Source organism: Marmota monax, unplaced genomic scaffold (genome assembly GCF_021218885.2).
Source record: "Marmota monax isolate L192 unplaced genomic scaffold, Marmota_monax_Labrador192_F-V1.1 WCK01_AAM20220418_F8-fsc00092, whole genome shotgun sequence".
Taxonomy (NCBI): domain Eukaryota; kingdom Metazoa; phylum Chordata; class Mammalia; order Rodentia; family Sciuridae; genus Marmota; species Marmota monax.
The window spans coordinates 4,435,976-4,461,927 of NW_026692583.1; the positions used below are offsets into that span (position 1 = coordinate 4,435,976).

Genomic DNA, 25,952 nt, shown 5'->3' on the forward strand with positions numbered 1-25,952 from the left:
CTCAGACCCCAGAAGGAAGCCAGATGGCCTGCACTGTGTGACTCAGACCACCGAGGATCCTGTGACCCCAGGAAGCAGCTGAGCAGACTTTTCTGAGTGGCTTGGCCCAGTGAGGACCCCTAAGAAGCAAGTGGGCAGCCTTTCCCATCCCAAAAAGCAGCTGAGCAGCCTAATCTAACAAGCTTAGTACAGTGAGACCTTGAGAAACAGATGCTCATCCCCACACTCTACCCTGGACCCTGGGGAAGAAGTTAGGCAGATCTGCCTAAGCAGAAAGGCCATCAGAGGTCCCATAAAGACATCTGTGCATCCCTCAGACACTGAAAAGTGATATTTGGATGATAAATTCTTATAAATGCAACCTTAGATGCTTTGAAGGGGTAATTTGCAGAAAAATGAGTTGTCAACATCCATCTGGGCACACTGGTGTGGCTTAATTCCCATGAAGCCCTCAGACACTGATAGGCACCCCATCTCACTACCAGGAATACTATATCACACCAAGGTGGCTCCACCCTCAAACAGCCTGCAGAAACCTGCAGAAACCCACACCTACAGCCTGTTGCAAAATGCCCAGAAGTACAAGTGAATTTGTCTTGCCTAAGGGAGCTGCATCCCAGTTGGCAATGCAATCCTCCAACCCCTGTTAGCCTAGGCCACTGAAACACCTACATACATCAACAATGTTGATTATATTTAAATAGGCTACATGGATACTACAATAAAGCACCCAGTAGGAACAAAAGCCAATGCATCACAGACTACCAGCAGAAAGACAGCAAACAGATTTCCAGGAAAAAGTTTTTATTTATTAACTATGAAAGCCATCCTGTAAAGTTGGCAGAGGCAAATGACCTACTGGATGTGCAAATACCAATGTAGGACACAGCATTAACAAAAAAAGTAACATGACACCCCAAAGCACACAATAACTCTCTAGCAACAGACCTCAAAGAAAAGGAAACAGGCAAATTTGACAATAAATTCAAAAAGAATGATTTTGAGAAAACTTCATAAGATACAAGAGTAAACAGGCAGGCAGCTTAACGAAATTAGGAAGGCAAAATTTATGACATGAATGAGAAATTCAGCAGAAAAGAGAGATCATGGGCTGGGGATGTGGCTCAAGTGGTAGCGTGCTTGCCTGGCATGCGTGAGGCACTGGGTTTGATTCTCAGCACCACATAAAAATAAAAAAATAAAGATGTTGTGTCCACCTAAAACTAAAAAATAAATTTAAAAAAAGAAAAGAAAAAAAGAAAGAGATCATAAGAAAGAACCAAACAGAAAACTTGGAGCTGAGAAACTCAATAAATGAAACAAAACACAGTCAAGAGCCCGCAAAGTAGAACAGATCAGGAAGAAGAAAGAATTTCTGAACACAAAGAGAGAGTTTTTGGAATAACCCAGTCAGGTGGGGAGGGGATGGGAGAAGAGGCGACAAAAAAGGAGAAGTATAAAGAAAAGAAAGAATGAGAGAGGGAGAGGAGGAGGAGAGAGGGAGAGAAAGAGGAAGGGAAAGAGAATGTGGGGGGAGAGGGGGGCGGAGAGAGAGAGAGAGAGATGAAAAAAGCAACTGAGACTTATGGGATACCATTAAGTGAACAAACATTTGCACTATCAGGATTCTAGGAGAAGAGAAAATGCATAGAAAACATATTCAATGAAATATTTGCTGAAAACTTTCTGAAGCTTGGGGAACAGATATCAAGTCTGGGAAGCTCAAAGGACCTATAATAGTTTTAACAAAAAAGTTCCTCTCCCCAACATTACAGTAAAACTGTCAAAAGCACAAAACCCCACCACCAAAGTGGAAGACATTCCAAACACAGCAAGAAAAAAACATTAAGTCACTTATAAGGAAATCCTCATTAAACGAACAGCAGACTTCTCAATAGAAACCTTATAGGCCAGGAGGGAATAGGAAGACAAATTCAAAGTTTAGAAAGAAAAAAAATGTGAACCAAGAATACTATATCCATCAAAGCTGTTGGTAAGAAGGAGAACTCACCATCAGAATGACCCGATAACAATTGCTTAAGGGAGTCCTGAATTAGAAGTGAAAAGATGATAACTATCATCATGAGAACTTGCAGAAATACAAAACTTAACAGTAGTGCTGATGCACAAATGGGAAAGGGTATCAAACCCTATCAATACAAAAAGCCATCAAATCACAAGGGTGAACAAGAGAAAGAAAGGATATGCAAGAGAAAAAATAACAGAATAACAAAAGTATGTCTTTATTAATAATAACCTTGAAAAAAAATTTTGAGATGGAGTGTCTGTTACCCTGGCTGGTATTGAACTCCTGAGCTTAAGTGATCCTCTAGCCTTAACTGAGTGCTGAAAATTCAGGCATGTGCCACCATACTTGGATCATAACTTTGAATGTAAATTGCCGCAGTCTGGCTGGGCACAATCAGGAGCCACTTGTCAAAAGAAACTAACTTTATTTTTAGAACCACACACGCCAAACAAAACAGCCTCTCAGGAAAAACCCTCAGAGCCTCAACTGCCACCACCGGCTTTCCACAAGCCTCTCTCTCCCACACAAGCTTCTCTCCACCTCCCACAATCCTCCTGCTCTTGAGGCCGATTGGCTAGGTCACGTGGGCGGAGCCAAAAAAGTCCCCCAATGAGCAGCTCCGTGGTCTGAAAGGGCAGGGAAACAGTCCAATGAGCATCACCGCAGAGGAGCCAATCAGCTAGATGTTGCTGGGGCCGAGGAGCCAATCAGCTAGATGTTGCTGGGGCCGCTGTGAGCCAATCATCAGCCGGCAGCTGGAAGTTTGCTGGCAGCTGGAAGTTTGCTGGGGCCCCGTCGGCTGTGGCTCTCAACATCTCCCCCTCTCTGTTTAATTTGAATTTAAATGCCCCAATCCCTGGACTGGCTGAATGGTTAAAAAAAAAAAAAAAGACACAATAAGAAACTTACTTCACAAGTAAAGACCATGGACTTAAAAGTGAAGAGATGAAAAAAGATATATTATACATATGAAACCAAAAGTGAGCAGCAGTAGCTATACTTCTATCAAATAAAATAGATTTTAATTCAAAGCTGTAAAAAAAAGTCAAGAAATAATGACAGAGGGATCAAATTCAACAAAAGAAAATAACAACTGTAAATACATATATGCAACCAATGCTAAAACACCAAATTATATCAAGTAAACATAATTAGATTAAAATGAGAGATTGATTCTAACATAATAGTAGTTGGGGACTTCAACATCCCACTTTCATCAATAGACAGATCATCCAAACAAGAAAAATCACCAAAAAACATTAAGGTTAAACTATACTATATACAATGGACCTAACAAACATTTACATAATATTTCATCCAATAGCTACAGAATACACATTCTTCTCATCAGCAAATGGAACATTCTCCAGGAGAGACAATATGTTAGTCCATAAAACAAATCTCAACAAACTTAAAAAACTGAAATCATAGTATGTATATTCTTCGAACACAGTGGAGTAGAACTAGAAATAAACAAGAAGAACTTCAGAAATTTTAACATACTCTTGAAAAACCAATGGGTCAATGAAGAAATCAGAAGGGAAGTTTAAAAATTTCTTGAAACAGCTGGACACAGTGGCGCATGCCTGTAATCTCACCAATTTGGGAGATTGAGGCAGGAGGATTGCAAATTCAAGGCCAGGCTTGGCATTTAGGAAGATCCTCAGACACTCAGAGAGATCCTGTCTTAATATAAAAATTAAAAAGAACTGGGGATGTAGCTCAGTGATAAAGTGTCCCTGGGTTTAATTCCCTGTACCAGGAAAAAAAAAAAAAAGTTACTGAATTCGGGTGTGGTGGCGCATGCCCAGGGGGCTCAGGAGGCTGAAGCAGGAGGATCATGTGTTCAAAGCCAGCCTCAGCAAAAGTGGAGGTGCTAAGCAACTCAGTGAGACCCTGTCTCTAAAATACAAAATAGGGCTGTGGATGTGGCTCAGTGGCCAAGTACCCCGGAGTTCAATCCCTGGTACCCCCCCACCAAAAAATTACTGCAGCAAACAAACCTGAAAACACAACATGCTAAAACCAATGAAATACAGGAAAGCAGTACTAAGAGGGAAGTTTAGAGAAATAAGTCCCTAAATCAAGAAAGTAGAAAGATTTCAAATAAACAACTATGCAACTCAAGGAACCAGAAAAGCAAAAACAAACTAAACTCAAAAAACTGGTAAAAAGAAATAAGAAGGTTGAGAGTAGAAATAAATGAAAGAGGGGGCTAAAAAAAAAATACAAAAGATCAATGAAACAACGAGATTGCTTCTTTGAAAAGAAAACAAAATGAACAAATATTTACCTAGACTAACCATGACAAAAAGAGGGAAGACACAAACAAATGAAATCAGAGATGAAAAAGGAGATATTACAACTAATACCACAGAAAGAAAAGATTATTAGGAATTATTACAAACAACCATATGTCCCCAAATTGGAAAACCTAAAAAAAAGCACAAATTTCTCAACACATATAACTTACTAAAACTGAACCATGATGACTTAGAAACCTGAACAAATAGCAAGAAAGAAGACTGAATCAGTAATAAAAATTCTCTCAGAAAGAAAACCCAGGGGGTGAGATTCTGGCTCAGTGGTGGAGCGCTTGCCTAGCATGTGTGAGGCACTGGATTCGATTCTCAGCACCACATATAAATAAATAAATAAATAAAATAAAGGTCCCTCAACAACTAAAAATATATTTTTAAAAAATTTAAAAAAAAGAAAGCCCAGGATCAGATGGCTTTATTGATGAATTTTACCAAACTTTTAAAGAAAAACTAAAATGAATTCTTTTCAAACTATTACAAAGTACTAAAAGAGAAATAACTTCGTTATTCTATGTCAGCATCACTGATACCAAAACCAAATAAGGCACAACAAAAAATAAAGCTAGAGACCAAAAATCCCTGATGCACACAGACACTAAAATTCTCAACAAGATAGTAGTAGATATAATCCAACTAACTGTACCTAAAACTATTATACACTATGATCAATTGGGATGTATCTCAGGGGTGCAAGGACAGCTCAACATACTCAAAATACTACACATAATGACATCACATTAACAGAATGAAGGATAAAAACCATGTGACACACATGACCACATGAAGGATAAAGACCATCTGAACAGATGCAGAAAAAGCACTCTCCATAATAAACCCTAAAAAATTACTTATAGAAGAAATGTACCACCACGATCCACAACATAGTGTTTCTACTGGAGGAGCCAATAACAATGCCTCTATCAGATGTGTAAAGTATAAGATACTGTGCTATGTTACAGATTTATCTTGGCCTCAAGGAAAAGACACTAGGGCTATAGATACGGGTGTTTGACTGGGCTCCTTAGATTCATAGAACTAATTTTTTTTCTTGTTGTGCTACTCATATATTACAGGAAAGGGGGCTGGAGATGTGGCTCAAGCAGTAGCGCGCTTGCCTGGCATGCATGTGGCCCGGGTTCGATCCTCAGCACCACATACAAAGATGTTGTGTCCGCCAAAAACTAAAAAATAAATATTGAAAATTCTCTCTCTCTCTCTCTAAAATATATATATATTTTACAGGAAAGGCCTACTGATGGTCTACAACTTGCTATTCTTTTTGGAAGCTGATCCCTGGTCTTTCATATTCTGAATCACTACTCCTCCATACACTAAAGAGCATGTACTATTCATCAGATAGGACAGAGGAGTGCCTTTAGCTCAGAAACAGAGGGAACTTTAGGGCAAGAATCAAAATCCATTAATTTAAGCCAGGGTTGGTGGTGCTCGCCTGTAATCCCAGTGACTCAGGAGGATGAGGCAGGAGGATCATAGAGTTCAAAGCTAGCTACAGCAACATATCAAGGCCCTAAGCAACTTAGACCCTCTCTTGAAATAAAAAATAAAATGGCTGGAGATGTGGCTCAGTGGTTGAGTGCTTCTGAGTTCAATCCCTGGTACCTCCCCTGCCCCCCCCAAAATCCATCAATTTAAATGAGGAAAATGTCCTTCCAGAGAAGTTTTTAATAAATATTTTTAGTTGAGGATGGACACAATACCTTTATTTTATTTATTTTTATGCAGTGCTGAGGATCAAACTCAGTGCCTCACACGTGAAAGGCAAGCACTCTGCTACTGAGCTATGACCCAGCCCCACAGAAGAGATTTTTAGAACAAAGCAATATGTCAAAGACCTTGCCCACAATCTTTCTGGAAGCAAAAAAAGGCTTGAGGATCTGAAATGAGCTGTGTGGTAGAGTAGGAAATGGTGTAAGTAGCATTGGGCAGCAGATGCCTGTGATCCATAGATCCACAAAACTGCTTTATAACCTTTAGTTTCAGTGGCTCCAAAGAATAACAGGGAATGTGGGAGAAATCTGTTCCATGGAGGAGTGGGACTGTAGGGAAAAAGTTACCACTTTCTTCTTTTCTTGGAGCCCTATCCTAGGACATAGCTGGACCTTTGAAAGCTTCCTCTCCTTGGTATATTTCTCTATGAAGACAGCAAAAGCTCAGGTAAGTATTAAAATTTTGAAGGATGATGCAAAGTAAGAACATACGGGGGCGGGGCAAGAATTGTAGAAGGCAAATGTTGTCATGTAACACTCACGGGTGGGGAACAGCTTTCCTAGCTGGCAGCAAGCTGGGAGCTTCGACCAAATAACTGTGTTACTGACAAAGGTTGAGCCCAGGAAAGGAAAAAGGTAGAGAGGTCCAGGATCATTGGCTATTTCACTTGGGCCATGAAAATGACATTAACAGTAACTTTGCCTCCCTCCTGACACATTCTATGAAATCACAGGTAGGGTTTGGAATGATTTCTTTTATCTAGGAATTCTTCTATGGGATATTTGAGAATGGCCCCTCCCTAGGTTAAGTTGCAGCATGTTATCTTGCTGTTAATAGTGATTCTTTTTCAAGGGACATAAGTGGAATCTCTTTATTATCAAATACCTATCCCCAGGAATCAGAAGATGTCACAAGACTAGAAGAAAAAGTAGAAAACGTGGCCTAGGCCCTGTTGAGATGAGAAAAATGGAAGATCATTAACTTTAAGCAAAAGAAAAAACTGTCAATAACTTCCCTGTTATATATTCACATCAAAATGGGAACCTGAGCTTGGAAATGCCTTTTATACAAAATGACTGCAACTATGACGGGTATTTAGAGTTACAGAGATTTTCTTCTAATTAACAGCACTTTCTCATGGATAAAGGGTAGATAGATAAAAAAAAATTTGAGGTATGTGGTTTACATATGATTTATGGCCTACCTATAAAATAGGGTGAATCCTATGCAGTCAGTGGAGATGAATAAGAGGGGCTTCTAACCACTTCACAATTTCAGAGCAGAATAGAATCCAGTCCCCATGTCATCTATGTATGCTCACTTCTCAAGTATACAGAACTGTGTACCGTGATTGACAATAAGAAGTTCTTAATATGAAATAATGTGAATAAGCAATATGTGGCAACAGATGTATACACCTTGGTCAAGTTTTAGATGAAGGAGCCAAGTGTACAAAATGCATTTCTGTGTTAAAGATATGGACAGAGAGAAACCTAGTGCCAAATGTGCCTGAATATGCCAAAAACATTTCAATATATCTTTTGGGAAATGTAAAACATGTTGTTGTTCATATGACTATTGACCAAAAACTTAGAAGTAGCTGGGCCATGCATTTCTCAATGGTATCTATACTACTAAGAATGCAACAAGCATTGAACCTTCCTCTCATGAAGAAATAATCCATTTTTCAGCTCTCCTGGTCATGAGCTTAGCCATAGCTTGGAAATAAAGCATAATGGTGTGGCTTACAAGTTCCAGGACCAGAACCTCTGTACTAAACAATGAATTTATTACTGTAAATATAGATTTTGATCAGATGTTGTATGAGCACAATGATGACTTTAATAAACCTGACCTCCAAAGCTCCTTTGGAAAGCTATATTGTGAGAAAAGGACTTCCCTGTGGATGAGTGACCTCCCAGAATACTATAATGGCACCTCCATGTGATGCCAGACAGACACTCACAAGCAAGACAGTACCCATTGCAAAAAATAAGGTTATTGTTAGCAGGGCCAGTGCAGAAACCTGGAGAATCAGTGATATAAAATCTTTAGAAAGAGTATAAGAGTTGCCTGGAAAAGTAATCATTACCTAGGGAATACGTTTAGAAACCATGGCAGTGACTCCAAAATAATGGTTAAGGTCTGTGCAAAAGGATATAAGGCTCTGCACATTGAAAAACATCAAGCACGCATGTAGCCCATGCAAGAAATGAAGTGTTGGCGAATAGATGTTTTTGAAGCCACAGAAAGGGCTGAGGAGAGGGAAAGTGAAGGGTAGCATTCTATGAGAGCCACAGAAGATTTGTATAATCAAACCTATTTAGACACCACTCTATTCCACTATGACCACAAACTGAACAAGTGTCATAGGAGGGATGTTCATGATAATTTTAAGAACTGCCTCTATGTATGGCTATTGTCCCTTGTAGGGTTAGTGGGACAGTTTGAACAGTGACTCAGCTGCACATGTCCCCTCTGACTCTCAGTATGACCAAAAAAAAAAAAAAAAAAACCAAAAAAAAAACCTGTTAATTCTTTTATAATTGATTTATTTTTTAATTGGTGCATTACAGTTATGCATAAAAGTGGAATTCGTTATTATATGTTCATACATACATGATACATGGCAGTTTGGTTAATTTCATTCTGCTGTTCTTCCCCTTTCCCATTCCTCCTTCCCCTCATAGCCCTTCCTCTACTGTACTGTTCTCCCTTCTATTTTTATGAGACTGTTTCCCAACACCCCTACCAATTTTTAATACCTTATTTTTCTCTAACTTCCATATATAAGAGAAACACTCAACCCTTGACTTTCGGAAACTGGCTTGTTTCACTCAGCATGATGTTCTTCAATTCTACCCATTTGCCAGCAAATGACATAATTTCATTCTTCTTTATGGCTAAATAAAACTCCATTGTGTATATATATCACATTTTCATTATCCAATCATCTATTAAGGGACACCTGAGCTGGTTCCATAAATTGGCTATTATGAACTGTGCTGCTATAAATATTCATATGCATGTATCGCTATAGTATGCTACTTTTAGGTCTTTTGGATAAATACCAAGGAGTGGGATAGCTGGGTTATATTATGGGTCCTTTCCTAGTATTTTCAGGAATCTCCATATTTCTTTCCAAAACGGTTGTACTAATTTGCAGTCCCATCAACAATGCATAAGTATACCTTTTCCTTCACATCCTCACCAGCATTTATTATTCTTTGTATTTTTGATGACTGCTATTCTAATTGGAATGAGATAAAATCTCAGGGTAGTTTTGATTTGTATTTCCCAGATTGCTAAGGATGTTGAACATTTTTACATGTATTTTGTTGGCCATTTGCCAAAAAATTTGAGAAATGTCTGTTTAGCTCATTTGTCCATTAATTGATTGGGTCATTTGTTTTTTTGGTATTAAGTTTCTTGAGTACTATATATATTCTGGATATTAATCTCCAGTCAGAAGAGTAGCTAGAAAAGATTCTCCTATTTAGTAGGCTCTCTCTTCATGCTCCTATTTCCTTTGCTGTGCAGAAGCTTTATTTGAAGCCATCCCACTTATTTTTGATTTTATTTCTTTAGTTTTAGGGGGTCTTGTTAAGGAAGCTGGTGTAGGATATGGTTACCTGACATTCTTCACAATCCATTAATGTAAAATAATTCCAGTTCCTGAGTATCCTAGTAATTGTAATTTCAAAGAATGGTGGAGGAGCTAGTAGCAAAAGTAACAGTAGACCCTAATGGATCCTGGCCCCTGTTATAGACTCTCTTCTGTGAGCATAATAATGGCGTCTGGGTATCCACATCACATTGAGCCTCTTGCTTTAGTTGGTGGAACTTGTGCTGTGTCCATCCATATACTCCAAAGTGGAGCAGACCCTGGGATGCTGCTGTTAGAGCCTAAAGGAGAGACAGGGGTGATGGAATCTGCTCTTCAGGTTTGTAGAGATCCAGGAAAAAGCCCACAACCCTTGTTTACAAAGCATGGTTACATTTCCTCTATCTCAAACATCAAGATCTGGTATCTATTTTTTCTATTTTTCTAGCTCTTTCTGAACTAATTCTTTACATCTTAACATAATTGACTAAAAGTTGGTCATATTTCTTAGTATATACATAAGGACAATGAAGTGGCTTCAATGCCCCTCCTTACTGATCCATTTTTTAGAGAAAACTGCCTTATCAGCATAATTAGATAGTTCAAAAAAAGTCTTTCTTCAATCTGATAAATGAGGAGAACCATTCTATTACCTCCCTACCCACCACATTCACTCAGAAAGGTTAATTAATCTCATTCAATTCAATTTGGATTAGAGAGAATCATGACTATCAGCATTAAGAATGTGCCCTAGTAGACCACTATTTTTTTTGTCTACTCACTTCTTAAAAACACATCAAGTAAAATGAAATTGACCAGAGATACATATGCTGTGGAGTGCATACCAGCACTTTTATCAAAGCATCTACGCTCCTCTGTGGAAATTTTCACATTCTTCATAAATGAGTATAAATAATACATGTTCTCTTTTCCTTCACAGAGGGAAACAGTGCTTACTGAGTAATGTCAGTGTAAGAGAGTAGAATAAGAGGGTGTAGGAATAGAAATTCTGGATTTTGAAGGTGTTACCTGGAGAACATACAGGGCCATGTGTAGCTCGGTGTCCTGGGGCTTAGTCAGCTTTGTGATTATCAGCACGACAGCTATGAATACAGAACACATAAATTCTGTCATTAGACCTCACTGCCTGAAGCACAGAGTTCCTCAATATACATGTCTGAGCATTATTAGAATGGAAGATATGGGCTTATTGAAGATCAATACTTTTAACCAGTTATGCAAACCAAAGGCCTCTGACTTCTAGTCTTTATTAATTAAACTTTGCAGATGATTTGTGTGACAATAGTGGAGAGGTACTACAGGAAGAAAATAATTTTATTCTGTACTGGAGATTGAATTCAGGAGCATTTTACCACTGAGCTATGCCCTAGCCATTATTTCATTTCATTTCATTTCACTAGTACCAGAGGTACCCAGTCCTTTTTTATTATTTGTTTTGAGACAGGATTTCACTACTGAGGGTCTTGCTAAGTTATTGAGGCTGGCCTGGAACTCATGATCCTCCTGCCTCATTCTCCCAAACCCCTGGGATTAGAGGTATATGCCACCATGCCCAGTCTTTTTATCTTTTATTTTGAGACAGGGTCTTGCCTAATTGCCAAAATGACCTTGAACTTGGATCCTCCTGCCTCAGCCTCTCAAAGAGCTGGAATTACAAGTGTCTGCCATCGTGCCCAGAAAAAGATAATAAATTATACTACTTAGAGTATCAGAATTTACCAAGGCCTTTCATAAACATTATCCAATGTGATCCTCACTATCAACTTAAAGCAAATGTTAATAGATGAATCCTGTCATATCAGGTAATTTGCCCTCTCATATCGGCTTGCACCTCATGCCTAATTACCTTAATTTTTAATATATAAAAAGGAAAAAAGTTGGGGGGGGTCAGGGAAAACTGGAAATATGGGTAAAGCCAACATAAATCTTATAAGCTGGACAGGAATCTACAGTCAGTCATCTGCCTTGGTGAGATCACTCTGCTTGATCCCAATATATTGTTGAATCCAATATTGTTACCCTCTTCACTCTCCATCTCTTCCTGTTAAGATACCCACCTGGGCCCCAGCAGCATAAGAAGGCCGCTGGGTAGAAGCGCACTCGCTGTTCCACAATGTGAATCACTATTCGCTGTTTGTTCCCCAGAAAGCCAGGTGATTTCACAAACTTCTTACACAAGTTTTGGGCTTGGATGAATAAGACCTAAACATGAGTGTAGCAGTGAGCAGTTTGCCCTAAAGCTTAGTAAAAGTTCCTATCATTTTAGAAGGATCCTTTCTCTAAGTATCTTGCAACAGGTTTTACCTGCTGAGACCAGGCTTTTTCTGAGAGAAAATTACCTGGAAAATTATTCAGTCTTCCCACCAAGATAAATCATAATATACTCAAGAATTTTAAAGCAAGCCCTAAGCCAGATGCTGTGGCAAATGTCTATAATCTCAGTAGCTTGGGAGGCTGAGACAGGAGGACCACAAGTTTAAAGCCAGAAAAGTGAGGTGCTAGGCAACTCAGTGAGACTGTCTCTAAATAAAATACAAAATAGGGCTGGGGTTGTGGCTCAGTGGTTGAATGCCCCTGAGTTCAATTCTAGTACCAAAAACGAGAATAAACAAACAAAAAAACCTTCCCAAACTTGAATCTTTGCCTTAACAACCCAAATCAATTCTCTAATAACTCAATTTCTTAATCAAATGCAGCCAGAGTCTTCTTTCCCTACAAACAGAAGAATCAAAAGGAGGCCTGAACTTAAATGAGAATATTTATGTCTAATTATCTGTTCATTTAAAAATAATCTAGAATGCTAATTCTGAATGTCCACTGAAGCCTGAGCTACTCTAACCAGCAAAAAAGAATTTTCAGACTTCCAAGCCTTTGGGGCGGGGAACCCATCTTTATTGTCAATCCATTCCAAATGTAAGCCATCTAATCCATTTTAATATAAACTAATTGACCTTTACAAATTTACTGATCTGGGCTGAGCTATCTCCATAACTAATTTTTTTTTTTAAGAGAGAGAGAATTTTTTAATATTTTTTTATTTTTTTAGTTTTCGGCGGACACAACATCTTTGTTCGTATGTGGTGCTGAGGATCGAACCCAGGCCGCACGCATGCCAGGTGAGCGCGCTACCGCTTGAGCCACATCCCCAGCCCCCTCCATAACTAATTTTTAAAGGTCAAAGGAAATTCCCCATAATTATATTTGCCTCACAGGTGATAGTAAAACAAAACACTGTAGGAAAACTTAGTTTGTAGGTAGTTTGTAATTCCTCAACTAGAATATGAGGAGAAAATGATACTGAAAACTATGCAGATCTGACAAGTAAAAAGGCACATTACCTTACTGCTTCTGTACTAAGCAGTTATGCATACATAACTTACTATCACTTGGCTGATCATTTTAATTCTACATCATTCTGGTGATATCAAATAAGTACATGATAACTGCATAAACCACTTAGCATTTAAACCCCAGTTAGACATATAAGTGTGAACTTATGGTGGCTAAAAAAAAAATAAGAACACTCTTTCATTATTTGGAAAATTATATCAAAGCAATGTTCTATGTCCTAGAATGTCATTCTGGTATAAAGGATATACTTGAATCATGAGTTTTCTGGTAGCTCCTCCATGGGGATCAACAAAACATATATTAGTTCTAGAGTAAACATAATTTTCATGAAGTAAATTCTTTTACTTTTTGTTTTGAGACCGGGTCTCACTAAATTGTTGAGGCTGGCCTAGAACTCATAATCCTCTTGCCTCTGCTCCCAAACAAGCTCTTTTTCCACACTCATCATCTGATTTTAGGACACCCAAAAAACTGAGGTGGTGTAATTACATTGTTAAGATCTCTTGAACATTTTGTTGGTACTAGGACCATAGGAAGTAACTCTCTGGCCTATCTTCCCCAGGCCCTAGGAATACTGGCCTGTCCCCTCTAGTCCCCCCTTTTCACAAGGGAGAGTAGTACCATACCATAATAGTTAGGAAGCTGAGCAAAAAGCTAGCCAAGAAAATGGTGATACTATAAAAATAAAGTATGTTACAGACAGATGTATTGGCAGAAGGCAGGAGTTCAGCCATGACTGATGGTGGTGGGAACATCAGGATACACCTAGGGAATAAAAATCAATGGACAGGAGTACTACTATAGATGTCAGACATGAGATATTCACTCAGTGCAACAAAAGTTAATGAATATGTAACTGCACTTATCATTGTGCTCTTTTTAAAAAATATTTATTTTTCAATTGTAGTTGGATACATACTTTATTTATTTATTTTTTTTTATGTGGTGCTGAGGATCAAACCCAGGGCCTCCCATGTGCTAGGTGAGTGCTCTACGGTTGAGCCACAACCTCAGCCCCCTTATCATTGTGCTCTTATCCATAAGATTTTATTCCTTCCCACAGACACATTATCTTGTATTCACTTTGGGTTATACTTTTACTTGTGTATTTTTAGTCTTGACTATACCTTGTTTCACAGTCCTTTTCCAATAGCCCTTTTCCACATTGGACAGAAGGTATGTAAAAAGTCTTTTCTCTAGGTTTATTATAAAAAAGAACAGATGTAATCCACAATGAAAATGATAGATTTGGTCACTTCTTACCTGTTGTTCTGACTGAAGTTGTGGAAACATTCACTGGCATTGCCCAGACAGAACACAGGTGTCATCAATAGTAGAGGTATCAGGCTGGGAGGAAAAAAGTTATCATCCCAATATCCAGCAGTTTCATGTCTTTCCTCTTTTTGAGAATATCCTCCCACCCCCAACTGTATCACCCCACTGATATCCACAAATATATACACACTTAATTTTTCAAGAAAATACCTTGAATACCTTAAGTATCCTTACTTTTCAGTTCCTGGGAAAGTACACCAGGAAAAGGATTTCATACTTAGGTTAATGAACCCTAACAGAGTATCCAGAGAATCTCTGGTATTATATGGTCAGATAAAATTCTAAGTGGGTCAAAAATGAAAGGAAAATCTACCAAGGAGCTTTGTGTGCAGCCTGTTTCACTTTTCATGGTGGCCAGGAATAACTTCATTCTCATTAGCCCCTTCCTGAGTGCTTTCCCAAAGTATACCATTAAATAGGCAGCTATTTATCCAGCCAAATATAGCAGACTCCCTGTAAGAGATAAAGATTTAGGAGCAAATGTTACAAAGGCTAAAATCAACTCTGATGTGACTGCCACTTTAGGTGAGATCCAGACCCTTTCTGGACTTTATAATTCTAGTAGTCTCACCCAATGTTTTTAAAGTGGATAAGATCTTGAAGACCTTCTTAAACAACTTATAAGAAAAGGAATGTGGAGATCCAAAACTCAAAGAAATTTGTACAAGATCACATTGAATTGATGGTAGAACTGGGGCTAAAACCCAACTCTGTAATAGAAAACTGATTTTCCAGTCTATGTGGGAAAACAGAACCAATGATCACATATTTATTGCTTCCTACTCAGTAAGAGTCTGTGATGACTTAGGACTGACAATGGAAATACAGGACACCAACTATTTCTTCGTACTTGGGCACTTGAATAATGAGAATACATTCCTTAATAAGAGGGAAAGAAAAAATCTTACCTTGAAAAAATGAAGGTGATTTGACCAACTCGGCAAGTAGAATCTGTCACCTGTGAAAAGAACACACGTAAAATTGTCTTATGACATTGCAAATCACATTACAATAAATACCAGATCATCATATACCACTCAATAGAATAAAAAGGATTCTAAGAGCCAATTTACTCTGTCAAGCAACATTTGCTATAGAATTCATGAAACAGATAATTCCTTAGCATTGTAAATGATAGAATTTCATCTGTATTATTATATTTAAAAAAATATAACAACAAGCTGGGCACAGTGGTGCACACCTATAGTCCCAGTGCCTTGGAAGGCTGAGGCAGGAGGATCACAAGTTCAAAGCCGGCTTTAGCAACTTAGCCAGACCCTGTCTCAAAATAAACAATGGGCTGTGGATGTGGCTCAGTGGTTGTAAGCCCGTGGGTTCAATCCCTAGTACCAAAAAAAAAAAAAAAAAAAAAAAAAAAGTCAAAAGAAAGGCTGCAGGAAGTAGCTTACGATTTGAGTACTCAGACAAATTTTCTTAGGAAGAAAGGCAAATATGAGATCACATAGTAACCCTCCATCATTTAATAATAGTTCCATTTTTTTCTATTTTAGACTCAGAAATGTGTGGGTGTTTTCAGAGCATTATGGGGTCAATGAAGCTCTATGTATAAGATGACCAGCAGCAAGTGTTAATATAATAGTGCAGAATCGTTAAGCTCTTTGGATATGAGACTTAGATTCTAAAAGACAGAACACTTAAAAACTCTACTTGTGCTGTGCATGTAACACAGTGGTAGAGTCTATGCTTAGCATACACAAGGCCAGCATTACAAAACAAACAAAAACTTAGATACTGTAAAACATCTAAAAGATGAATCCATCTAAAAGAGGAATCATTTCTACCTAATAGGACTTTAGGATGAAAGATTTTGAACACAACACCTTAAATAGGTAACAAAATAGAAAGCCTTTTTCTTTCTATTTTAAAGTATAAACATATCCTATTGTGGAATAGTCATTAACAATAAATAAGCATTAAGTGAGCAATTAATCATAATTAGAGAATGGTCACTGATCGTCCTTGAGAAGTTTGGATCAGGAATAGCAACGATTTTAAGTAGGACAGTTATTGTTGACTTGAGGGAAATATGTAAAATTAGTTTGTAGTGACTTCTACCAGCTTCCCTTCTCCTCTTTTTACTTTGTCAGGTGTTGAGAGCCACAGCCGAAGGGGCCCCAGCAAACTTCCAGCTGCCAGCTGATGATTGGCTCACAGCGGCCCCAGCAAACTTCTAGCTGCCAACTGATTGGCTCCTCTGCGGTGATGCTCATTGGGCTATTTCCCCACCCTTTCAGACCACGGAGCTGCTCATTGGGGGACTTTTTTTGGCTCTGCCCACACGACCTAGCCAATCAGCCTCAAGAGCAGGAGGAGTGGGGGAGGTTGAGAGGCTTGTGGGAAGCTGGTGGTGGCAGTTGGGCTCTGAAGGTTTTTCCTGAGGAGCTGTGTGGTTTGGTGTGTGTGTTCTAAAAATAAAGTTAGTTTCTTTTGACAAGTGGCTCCTGAATTGTGCCCAGCCACACTGTGGCAGGCAGGTGGCTACATGCTCTTTAATTATTACTCTTACCTGGTAATGAATATCTGATAAAAAGCTTACTGCTAGTAGTTTATGGCAGAAATCTTGCTAGGGTATTTTAAAAAAGAATTAAAAGGTTAAAAAAAGATCTTGGCAGTTCTTAGTATACAGCTATAATGGCAGAATAATAAGCACTGGGGTTAGTACTTTAGACTAGAGTTTGACTCCTTGAAACTAATGACATTGCTTGGGTTATAAAGAGTTGTATGTGCCTCTGTGTGCATAGAAAGCAGAACATCCTATATGAGAGCTAATCTTACATCTCTCCAATTTTTCCTTCAAAAATTAATTTCTTCCTCTAAGAAACATTCCCCCATGTTGTCTCCATCCTTGGCTTCTGGTCTCAGAGCATCTTCTTCAGGAAATTACTTTGTGGCTAAATAACTGCTCACAAATTCCAATCGGGGTCCCTTGGCTTTTGAGTGAATTAGTAAATTAATGAATGAAAATAAAAATATAAAATATTAATCCTGTAAGGCTGTTGAACTTTGTATGCATTCACCTACCTAAAGAGAAGAAAATGAATTGTTTCTTTGTAGTATCTTTTAGTTCTAGAATTCTAGAATTATGCAGACAGATATGTAAAAGGATAAATAGCCATGGGTCCTTACTAACTTGTAAGGAGCAAGGAAACCATATAAATTGAAGATACAGAAGAGTAATTATAAGTGTTGAATGTCCAGAGGTAAACATAAGAAAAAGGTCCCAGAATACTGTCCTGGGCTGTATAGCAGCAACTAGATGCATGTAGCTAGTTAAAATAAAATGAAGATTATATAAAATTTAAAACAAGTTCCTCACTCTCACTAGTCACATTTCAAGTGCTCAGTGGCCACATACGGCTAGTAATGACTGAACTGGACAGTGTATAAAATATTTTGATTATTACAAAAAGTTTTATTGAATAGCTCTTTTATTTACTGTAGTATCTTGTTCAGGATGCTGTTTAAGGGACCTCTTTATGTTAATTTTTCAATGATTTCCTTGTATCCTTTCGCTTTATAGCAACGAGAATGGAGAGAGGGGGAATGAGGGAGGAAGAAAGAGAGGAAGAGAGGGAGGGGTTTTAAAAACATTCTCTACCCTGTCCTTCTTCAACTGTGAGTATCTTGAACAAGGCTAGAAAAAAGAAAGATAAATATCTCTTCTTAAGAAGTGAATCAGCTCTCTTTCTGCTTCCAATTTGCCATGTCCTGAGTTGCTTCCCTCTGCCATGCCCTTCAGACATGATGTTCTACCTCATTTTGGGCCCCAGAGCTATGGAGTAGGAGGACCATGGACTGAATTGCTGAAACTGCTGTGGTCAAGAAAAATTGGAAAGTCACTGCTACAGGTTACCAGAACCTCACCTCACAAAAATGTTCCTGAGTGCTAGAACAAGGTAATATCTTTCTCATGATGCAAAATAATTCTTTGGAAATTGAATTATTTATCTATTTGGAAAAAATGTAGTTAATAAAAAAAGAGTTTCTTCTTAAAAATAAATTTCTTGAAGTCAGATGAAGATTTCATAGAACCTTAGCACTGCTTCATTTTATGATGAAAAATTGAGGCTCAATAAAAGCAGATGATTAGCTTAAGGTCATATAGAAGGTAAGTGGCTAGAGCACGACCTAAAAGATAAATCTCCTAATTTACCTCAAATACCCTTTCCTAAGATTCTATATGCAAACAAATATGTATATGCATATATAGCCAGGGGTCTTTCCCATTTATTCTTTAAAAATATTTATTGAATTTCATCATGTACCTAACAGGATATCACTTTCATTTGTTCTAGAAGTGACTGTAGGCTCTGGGAAAAGATGTTAGAAGGCTTTCCAGATACTTTTACTCTATCGTGCTCTTTTTTTTTTTTTTTAATTGTTTTTTAGTTGTTCATGGACCTTTATTTATTTTTATGTGGTGCTGACAATTGAACCCAATGCCTCACACATGCAAGGCAAGCACTCTACCACCCCAGCTTTCTATCATGTTCTTAATGAAAATTTCCCTTCAAAAAAAAAAAAAAGTAGCAGAACAAATACCATAGATATAAGATTAAAATATTTAATAAGATACATATAGTAAGATTAAAATACATAAGACTTTAAAAGAAATAAAAATTGAGCCACACATAGTGACATATGTCTGTAATCGTATGGGCACAGGAAACTGAGACAGGAGGATCGCAAGTTCAAGGCCAGCCTCAGCAACTTGGCAGGGCCCTAAGCAACTTAGTGAGACACTATCTCAAAATAAAGAGGGACAGGGGTGCTGAGGATGGCTCAGTGGTAAATTGCCCCGGTTTAAATCCCTAGTACCCCTGCCCCCAAAAAGAAATGATAACATCATAAAAATGTCATCTGCAGGATCACTTAGTGATATTGAAAGAATCAGAAATAAAAAACTCAACTTTTACTATACAAGGAAATATCATTAAGCAATAAAAAGGAATGAATTATTTATAAATGCACTATGTTAAGTGAAAGAAACCACAGAAACACAAGAGACCACATACGGTATTATTGAATTTATATGAAAGGTCCAGAAAAGGCAGGTCTAGAGAAACAGAAAGTAGATTAGTGATTATCTAGAGCAGAGAGTGACAAAGGGATTCATGGTTAAGGGCATGAAAGATTTAATTGGGATAAAGAAAATATTCTGAAATTGACTTAAAACATCACTTAATTGTATATTTAAAATCAATGAATTATGCGATATGTAAAATATGCACACACAGGAAGAGAATCCAGATGTACTGACTCAGCATTCTCTTCTCATCACTGTAATGCTGGAGAGTGCCCCAAACTCTGTGAATTAAAGAAGGAAAGACGACTGTTTTCTGGATTCATCTTGTGTTCGGACTACCACACATTTAATTTCTCAGCACTTCAACAAGTCAATATAATCACCCACACATACTGAAGAAATACAGCACTGCAGAACACTTACCCTCTCTAATGCCTGTAATCCCAAATCTCATGTTAATAGACAGCACTTCCTTGACTCTTCTCCAGGACCTTTTCCCCCCCTTTTCTTAAGCAGTGCTGGGGGTAGAACCCAAGGCCTTTCATATTCTAGGCAAGAGCTCTACCACTGAGTTACACTCAGTCTTCCAAGACCATTTTCTTTACTCTGGTAACAATGATGGATGGCATGAAGACAAGGATTTCCCATACTTAATCAAACAAGGCAGGAAAGGCAGTACTGTAAATAACATTTCTCATAATAAAACTTTCTGTGTATATGTATAAGGAAATGGAGAAGAAGTAATGTCAATAAAATGGACAATTGTGTGGAAACAAGTTTTACATTTATTAACCTCCACGAATTCAATTACCTAGTGCTTAGTGTAATACTGTTTATCAGAGAAATGTGGGTTTATTTTAGCATAGTATTCTTTTTTTTTAAATTTTTTTTTTAATATTTATTTTTTTTTAGTTTTCGGCGGACACAACAGCTTTGTTTGTATGTGGTGCTGAGGATCGAACCCAGGCCGCACGCATGCCAGAAGAGCGCGCTACCACTTGAGCCACATCCCCAGCCCAGCATAGTATTCTTAAATATAAGCTCTGACTCTGAATAAACTTACCAGTGGAGATGTGTTCTGTCCACTCTGGTTGTGTCTCATCCTTAGTTCTGTGCACAAATACCAGATGTAATTGACAGTGTAGAGAAATGAGGAAATGTAGAGTATCTAGGTTAAAAATTAAAACAATCCATCATAACTGTCCCTCTCTTCCTTAAATTTATTTCATTCTTTTCCAATATGAGAATCCTACCTGCAGGCTTATTAGTAACATACCATCTAGTATCCATATCATGTAAATCAATCACATCCAGGAATTCTACCCAGGCCTACTTAAAACATGCCCAACTTCTTTATTTTATCCTTTTGATTGTTCAGAAGAACCATAGGATTATCTACCTCTCCTCATCTAACTGTTCCACTTTCCTTTTTTTTTTCAGTATTAAATACTGAAACTAGGGGCCTTATGCATGATAGGCAAACACTCTGCCAATGAGTCACATCCCCAGCCCTATTTTGTATTTTATTTAGAGACAGGGTCTCACTGAATTGCGTAGCGCCTTGCCTTTGAACTCAGGATTCTCTTGTCTCAGCCTCCCAAGCTGCTGGGATTACAGGTGTGCACCACTGTGCCCATCTCTATTACATTTTTAATTGAAAAAGCAATAAGGATTTCCATTTTTAATAGTTGTAGCTATAAAAGTCCATTTTTCATTACTATAACAACATTTCTAAGGTGGGCTATTTTTGAAGAAAAGAGATTTATTCTGGCTCATAGTTCTGGAGGAAAAGGGTCTAGGGATCACATTTGGTGATGATCCTCATGGTGGCAGAATTCTGGGATGGCTTAGAGCAACATAGCAAGAGATAGGGAACACACATGTCTGCATCTGCGTCACTCTTCCTTTATTTATAAAGCCAATCCATTTCTTAAAGGCCTCATCTCTAAATATCATACTCAAAGCCATGTGCAGTGATACATGCCTGTAATCCCAGAAACATGGGAAGCTGAGGCAAGAGGATTCCAAGTTCAATTGCTTAGTAAAGATCTAAGCAATTTAGCAAGACCCTGTCTCAAAATAAAAAAGGAAAGGATTGGGGATGTGGCTCAGTATCTAGCCCATGGGTCCAATCCCCAGTACCCCTCGTACCCTAAAAAAAACAGAGTATGCTTCTATCCTCTTACTATCTAGACAATATTTTCACTACATTGTGAAGTACTAAAGCCACTGAACTGCTCATTTTAAAATGGTTAATTTTATGTTGTGTGAATTAAAACTAAAAACAATAATTTTTTAAATTTTATGCATCAAAGAATATTATCAAGAAAGTAAAAAGATCCTACTGCATGGGAGAAAGTACAATTTAAAAATCTTATATCTTGATAACAGTCTAGTATTCAGAATATATTTAAAAATATCATAAAACTCAACAACAAAAAAACCCAATTAAAAAATGGATCAAGAACTTGAATAAACTTACAGTCAAACAAGGTATTCAAATGGCCAACAAACACAGGGAAAGATGTTCAACACTCCTAATCATTAGGAAATACAAATCAAATTGAATAATAAACAAACAAATAAATAAATAGTGCTAGAGATATAAAGTGTCCCTGGGTTCAATCCTCCATACCAAAAACAAACAAACAAAAAGGAAATGAAATAAACATACACACAAGGAGATACAATGAGCACTGGAGAGGATGTGGAGAAGGAGGGATCTTAGTACATTGCTGGTGGGAATGTAAAATATTAGCTGAACTGCTGTTGGTCCTTCCTCAAATAGCTTAACATAGAATCACCATATGATCCAGTCATTCCATTTTGAAATGATGGAAAGGAACTGAAAAAAAAAGTTGGGCATGGTGGCACATGCCAGTAATCCCAGTAACTCAGGAGGATGAGACAGGAAGATCACAAATTTGAGGTCAGCCTCAGCAACATAGTAAAGCCCTAGTAACTTAGCAAGACTCGCTCTCAAAAATAAAAAGGGCTAGAGATATAGCTCAGTGGTAAAGCACCCCTGGATTAAATACCCAGTGCCCAAAATAAGATTTTTTTGGGAAAACAAACAGGTATACATATACATATGTTCATAGCAGCAATATGCACAATGACAAAAAGGTAGAAACAGATTAAATATCAATCAACGGATGGATCGGATGAATAAGTAAATAAACTGGTATACATATATGATGGAAATGTACATGTTAAAATGAAGATAAACTTTTAAAGCATTATACTAAGTCAAAGAATCCAGACACAAAAAGTCATGCCTATTCCAAGTCAATATTATTGCACTTATATATTAAATTTTCAGAAGAGGTAAATCCATAGGGACAAAAGGCAAATTTATAGTTGCCAGGGTTGGGGGGAGATGGGAGTAAGGAGCAACTGCAAATTGATAAGTCAGTCAGTCTCTCTCTCTCTGAGTCAGTCAGTGTGTCTGTCTCTGTCCCTCTCTCTCTACTAGGAATTGTACCTAGGGGCACTTTACCACTTAGCTACATCCTTAACCTTTATAAATTTTTATTCTGAAACAGGGTGTCAATAAATTGTCCAGGCTGGCCTTGAATTTACAATCTTCTTGACTTAGTCTTCTGAGTAGTTGGGATTATAGGTGCATACTACCAAGCCTTGCAGTATTTCCTTTCTGAATGATGAAATTGTTTTAGAATCAGACAGAAGTGGTAACTGCACAACAATTTAAGGGGGAGACCAATATTAACAGCACCCAATGCAAACAATATACACCTTTAAACCAAATAGATCCTATTAAGGTGTAATAAACAGAAATTATATGTTCTGTTATTGTCTACAATATAAACAGTAAGTTTGCTAAAGGGTTTACCATTTCTAATGATGGACAATAAAGGAAGAAGTAGTGTAAGATGCGATGTTTATGAGGGAAAAGGAGAGTAGAGATAAAAATTTATAGTAAGAGCAAAGGAGGAATTAATATAGGTTGGCTATTAGTATGAAAGAAGTGAGAAACAGAATCCAGGGAGACAGGTAAGAGAAAAATATATAGAGATTTTTTAAAAAGTAAAAATATATATAAAAGAAAGTCTTGGTGGAAAATTGAAGGATAGTTTCCATTGGCTTTCGAAAATTTTCTCAGCTTCCCTTCTCTGCCAATAGGTGGGGTTGTCTGAAGTTTGATGGTAGCTCCTGTCAAGTGGGTGCCCTTCAACAGATGAATGGATAAAGAAAATGTGGTACATATACACATGGAAAATTACTCAGCCTTAAAGAAAAATGAGCCAGGGATGGTGGCGCATACCTGTAATCCCAGTGGTTTGGGAGGCTGAGGCAGTATGATTATGAGTTCAAAGCCAGCCTCAGCAACTTAGTGAGGCCCTAAGCAACTCAGTGAGATCCTATCTTAAATAAAATACAAAATAGGGCTGGGGATGTGGTTCAGTGGTTGAATGAAATTATGGCATTTGCAGGTGAATGGATAGAACCAGGGAACATCATGCTAAGTGAAATATGCCAATCCCCCCAAAACTAAAGGCCAAATGTTTTCTCTGATCCATAGTGTGTGTGTGTGGTAGGGGGAGTAGGAAAGAATGAAGGAACTTTGGATTGTGCAGAGGGAATGAGGGGAGGAGTGAGGCTATGGGGATGGGAAGGACAGTAGAATGAGACAGAAAAAACAAATTAGTTTATGAGGATAATTTCAGTTTAATTCTCCAGTATGAACATATAAATATGAACAGAGATACATAAAATATAGATATTATATACTGTAAAACAAATAATATGCAATGCATCTAGAATTATATTTAACCTAAAATATATGCCATGTTAATATCTTGACCTCTTCCCAACTGTATTCAATATTTTAAAAAATGTCTGTTTTATATGAAACATTTTAGAGCATAGTCTCATGTATATAACAGCATGTGTTAGATGTAAACGTAACATATTCTATCTGTATGTTAATGTAATTTAAAATTATATGTAAACATAAATTTAAAATTTTAAAAAATTTAAATTTTTTAAAAATAAGAAAAATTTGGGCTGGGGATGTGGCTCAAGCGGTAGCGCACTCGCCTGGCATGTGTGCGGCCTGGGTTCGATCCTCAGCACCACATACCAACAAAGATGTTGTGTCTGCCGAAAACAAAAAAATAAAATAATAAAAAGTTCAAAAAAGAAAAATTTAACTTACATAACTACACCTCGGTCTTTAATAGTCCAGATTGAAAACCACAATGGGAACCTCATAAATCCAATAAAAACAATGAGTTTGATGTCTATTATCACAATGTTACCCTAACATGGGAAGAGGTTAAGGTTCTCAATGACACAAAATTGTATACTAATGAAACTTTCTCACTCCTATTAACAGCTCAGCCACTAATAAAAAATTCATAGGTATAGAACAACATACTGATTTCTTTCTCAATATTACCAATACAAACCATACCTCCAGAGGTTCCTGAAAACAATCTTATCCAACTCAGGTTTAGAAACATACTTTGCCAAAATATATGACACTAGCCAAAAGTTATAGTCTCTTCTGTGTGTAGATGAATACTTCTCAGGCATGAGACCCCAGGACAAACAAAATAGCTCCTGGCATCCAGCTATAGACCCTGGGGACCTATGTATATAAACTGTATACATCAAGGCTTGGATTCAAGGACCCACAACTGTAGTACATCTTAGAGGAATAAGATTTAGCTTTTCATTTGGTGACCAGGTATTCTCTGGCCACAAGGTAATTATGAGGTAATGATGCTATTGTGGCTGCCCTCCCAGATATCCTCTATTATAATATCTCTCAAATGGCTACCTCAGGAACAATCCCTAACCTGAGATCCTTCCTACAATCATCCCTCACTAGACAAACAGAACAACAAACTAAAAAAAAATCTTGTCAATATCTGATCTTAGCAAAATGGACTGGGGAGGACACAGCCATGACAATCCTATTTTTAAAAATGGGCTGGGGTTGTGGCTCAGCGGTAGAATGCTCACCTAGCATATGTGAGGCCCTGGGTTCGATCCTCAGAACCACGTACAAATAAATAGAATAAAGGTATTGTGTCCACCTACAACTGAAACACACACACACACACACACACACATATATATTTAATTCTAATAAGAGAGAATCACAGCCTCTGGGACAGAAGTCCCCTGTGTTTCTCCTTGGCTAACAAAGCAAAAACTTCATTTTTCCCTTTTTCTCAAAACTGTGTCCTCATCATTGGTTGGCACTGAGGACAAGGACTGAGTTTTCAGTAACAAACTGGCACCGCAGAATGGGATCTGAGAACAGTCCCTACTCCAGCTTTCTTGGTCAGACCTGGTTCTCCAAGCAATCCCACTTCCAAGTTCAGGATGCAAGGTGGCTGGTAAAATTGTTGAGTCAACTGCTGGAGACTTAGAAGAAGGCTAGGTTTGCCTTGAGTCTAATGGGAGGAGCTATTCTTGTGAATAAAGGGAGAGACTAAGGGCTGTCCCAGCAGCTGCCCCTTTTGCTTTGGGGAACTCCCGCCT

At 37.8% G+C, this 25,952-nt stretch overlaps 1 protein-coding gene across 17 annotated transcripts in view; it reads right to left on the reverse strand.

Annotated features, from left to right (window-relative positions):
• Positions 1-8,609: 8,609 nt before the first annotated feature.
• The window catches only part of Tmem116 (transmembrane protein 116), a 41,489-nt gene continuing 24,146 nt past the window's right edge, over positions 8,610-25,952 (reverse strand). For 13 of the 17 annotated variants that reach the window (XM_046446209.2, XM_058579885.1, XM_046446208.2 and 10 more), the window contains 7 exons: positions 20,500-20,604; positions 15,298-15,347; positions 14,318-14,401; positions 13,681-13,819; positions 11,761-11,905; positions 10,712-10,785; positions 8,610-9,984 (listed from right to left, as the gene is read on the reverse strand). In XM_046446209.2, the coding sequence (XP_046302165.1) occupies positions 9,778-9,984; positions 10,712-10,785; positions 11,761-11,905; positions 13,681-13,819; positions 14,318-14,401; positions 15,298-15,347; positions 20,500-20,604 (804 nt within the window). In that variant the 3' untranslated portion in view covers positions 8,610-9,777. Of the gene's footprint in view, positions 9,985-10,711; positions 10,786-11,760; positions 11,906-13,680; positions 13,820-14,317; positions 14,402-15,297; positions 15,348-20,499; positions 20,605-21,918; positions 21,974-25,952 lie in introns of all 17 variants that reach the window. The other 4 variants (XM_046446217.2, XM_046446206.2, XM_046446219.2 and 1 more) reach the window with 3 other exon arrangements.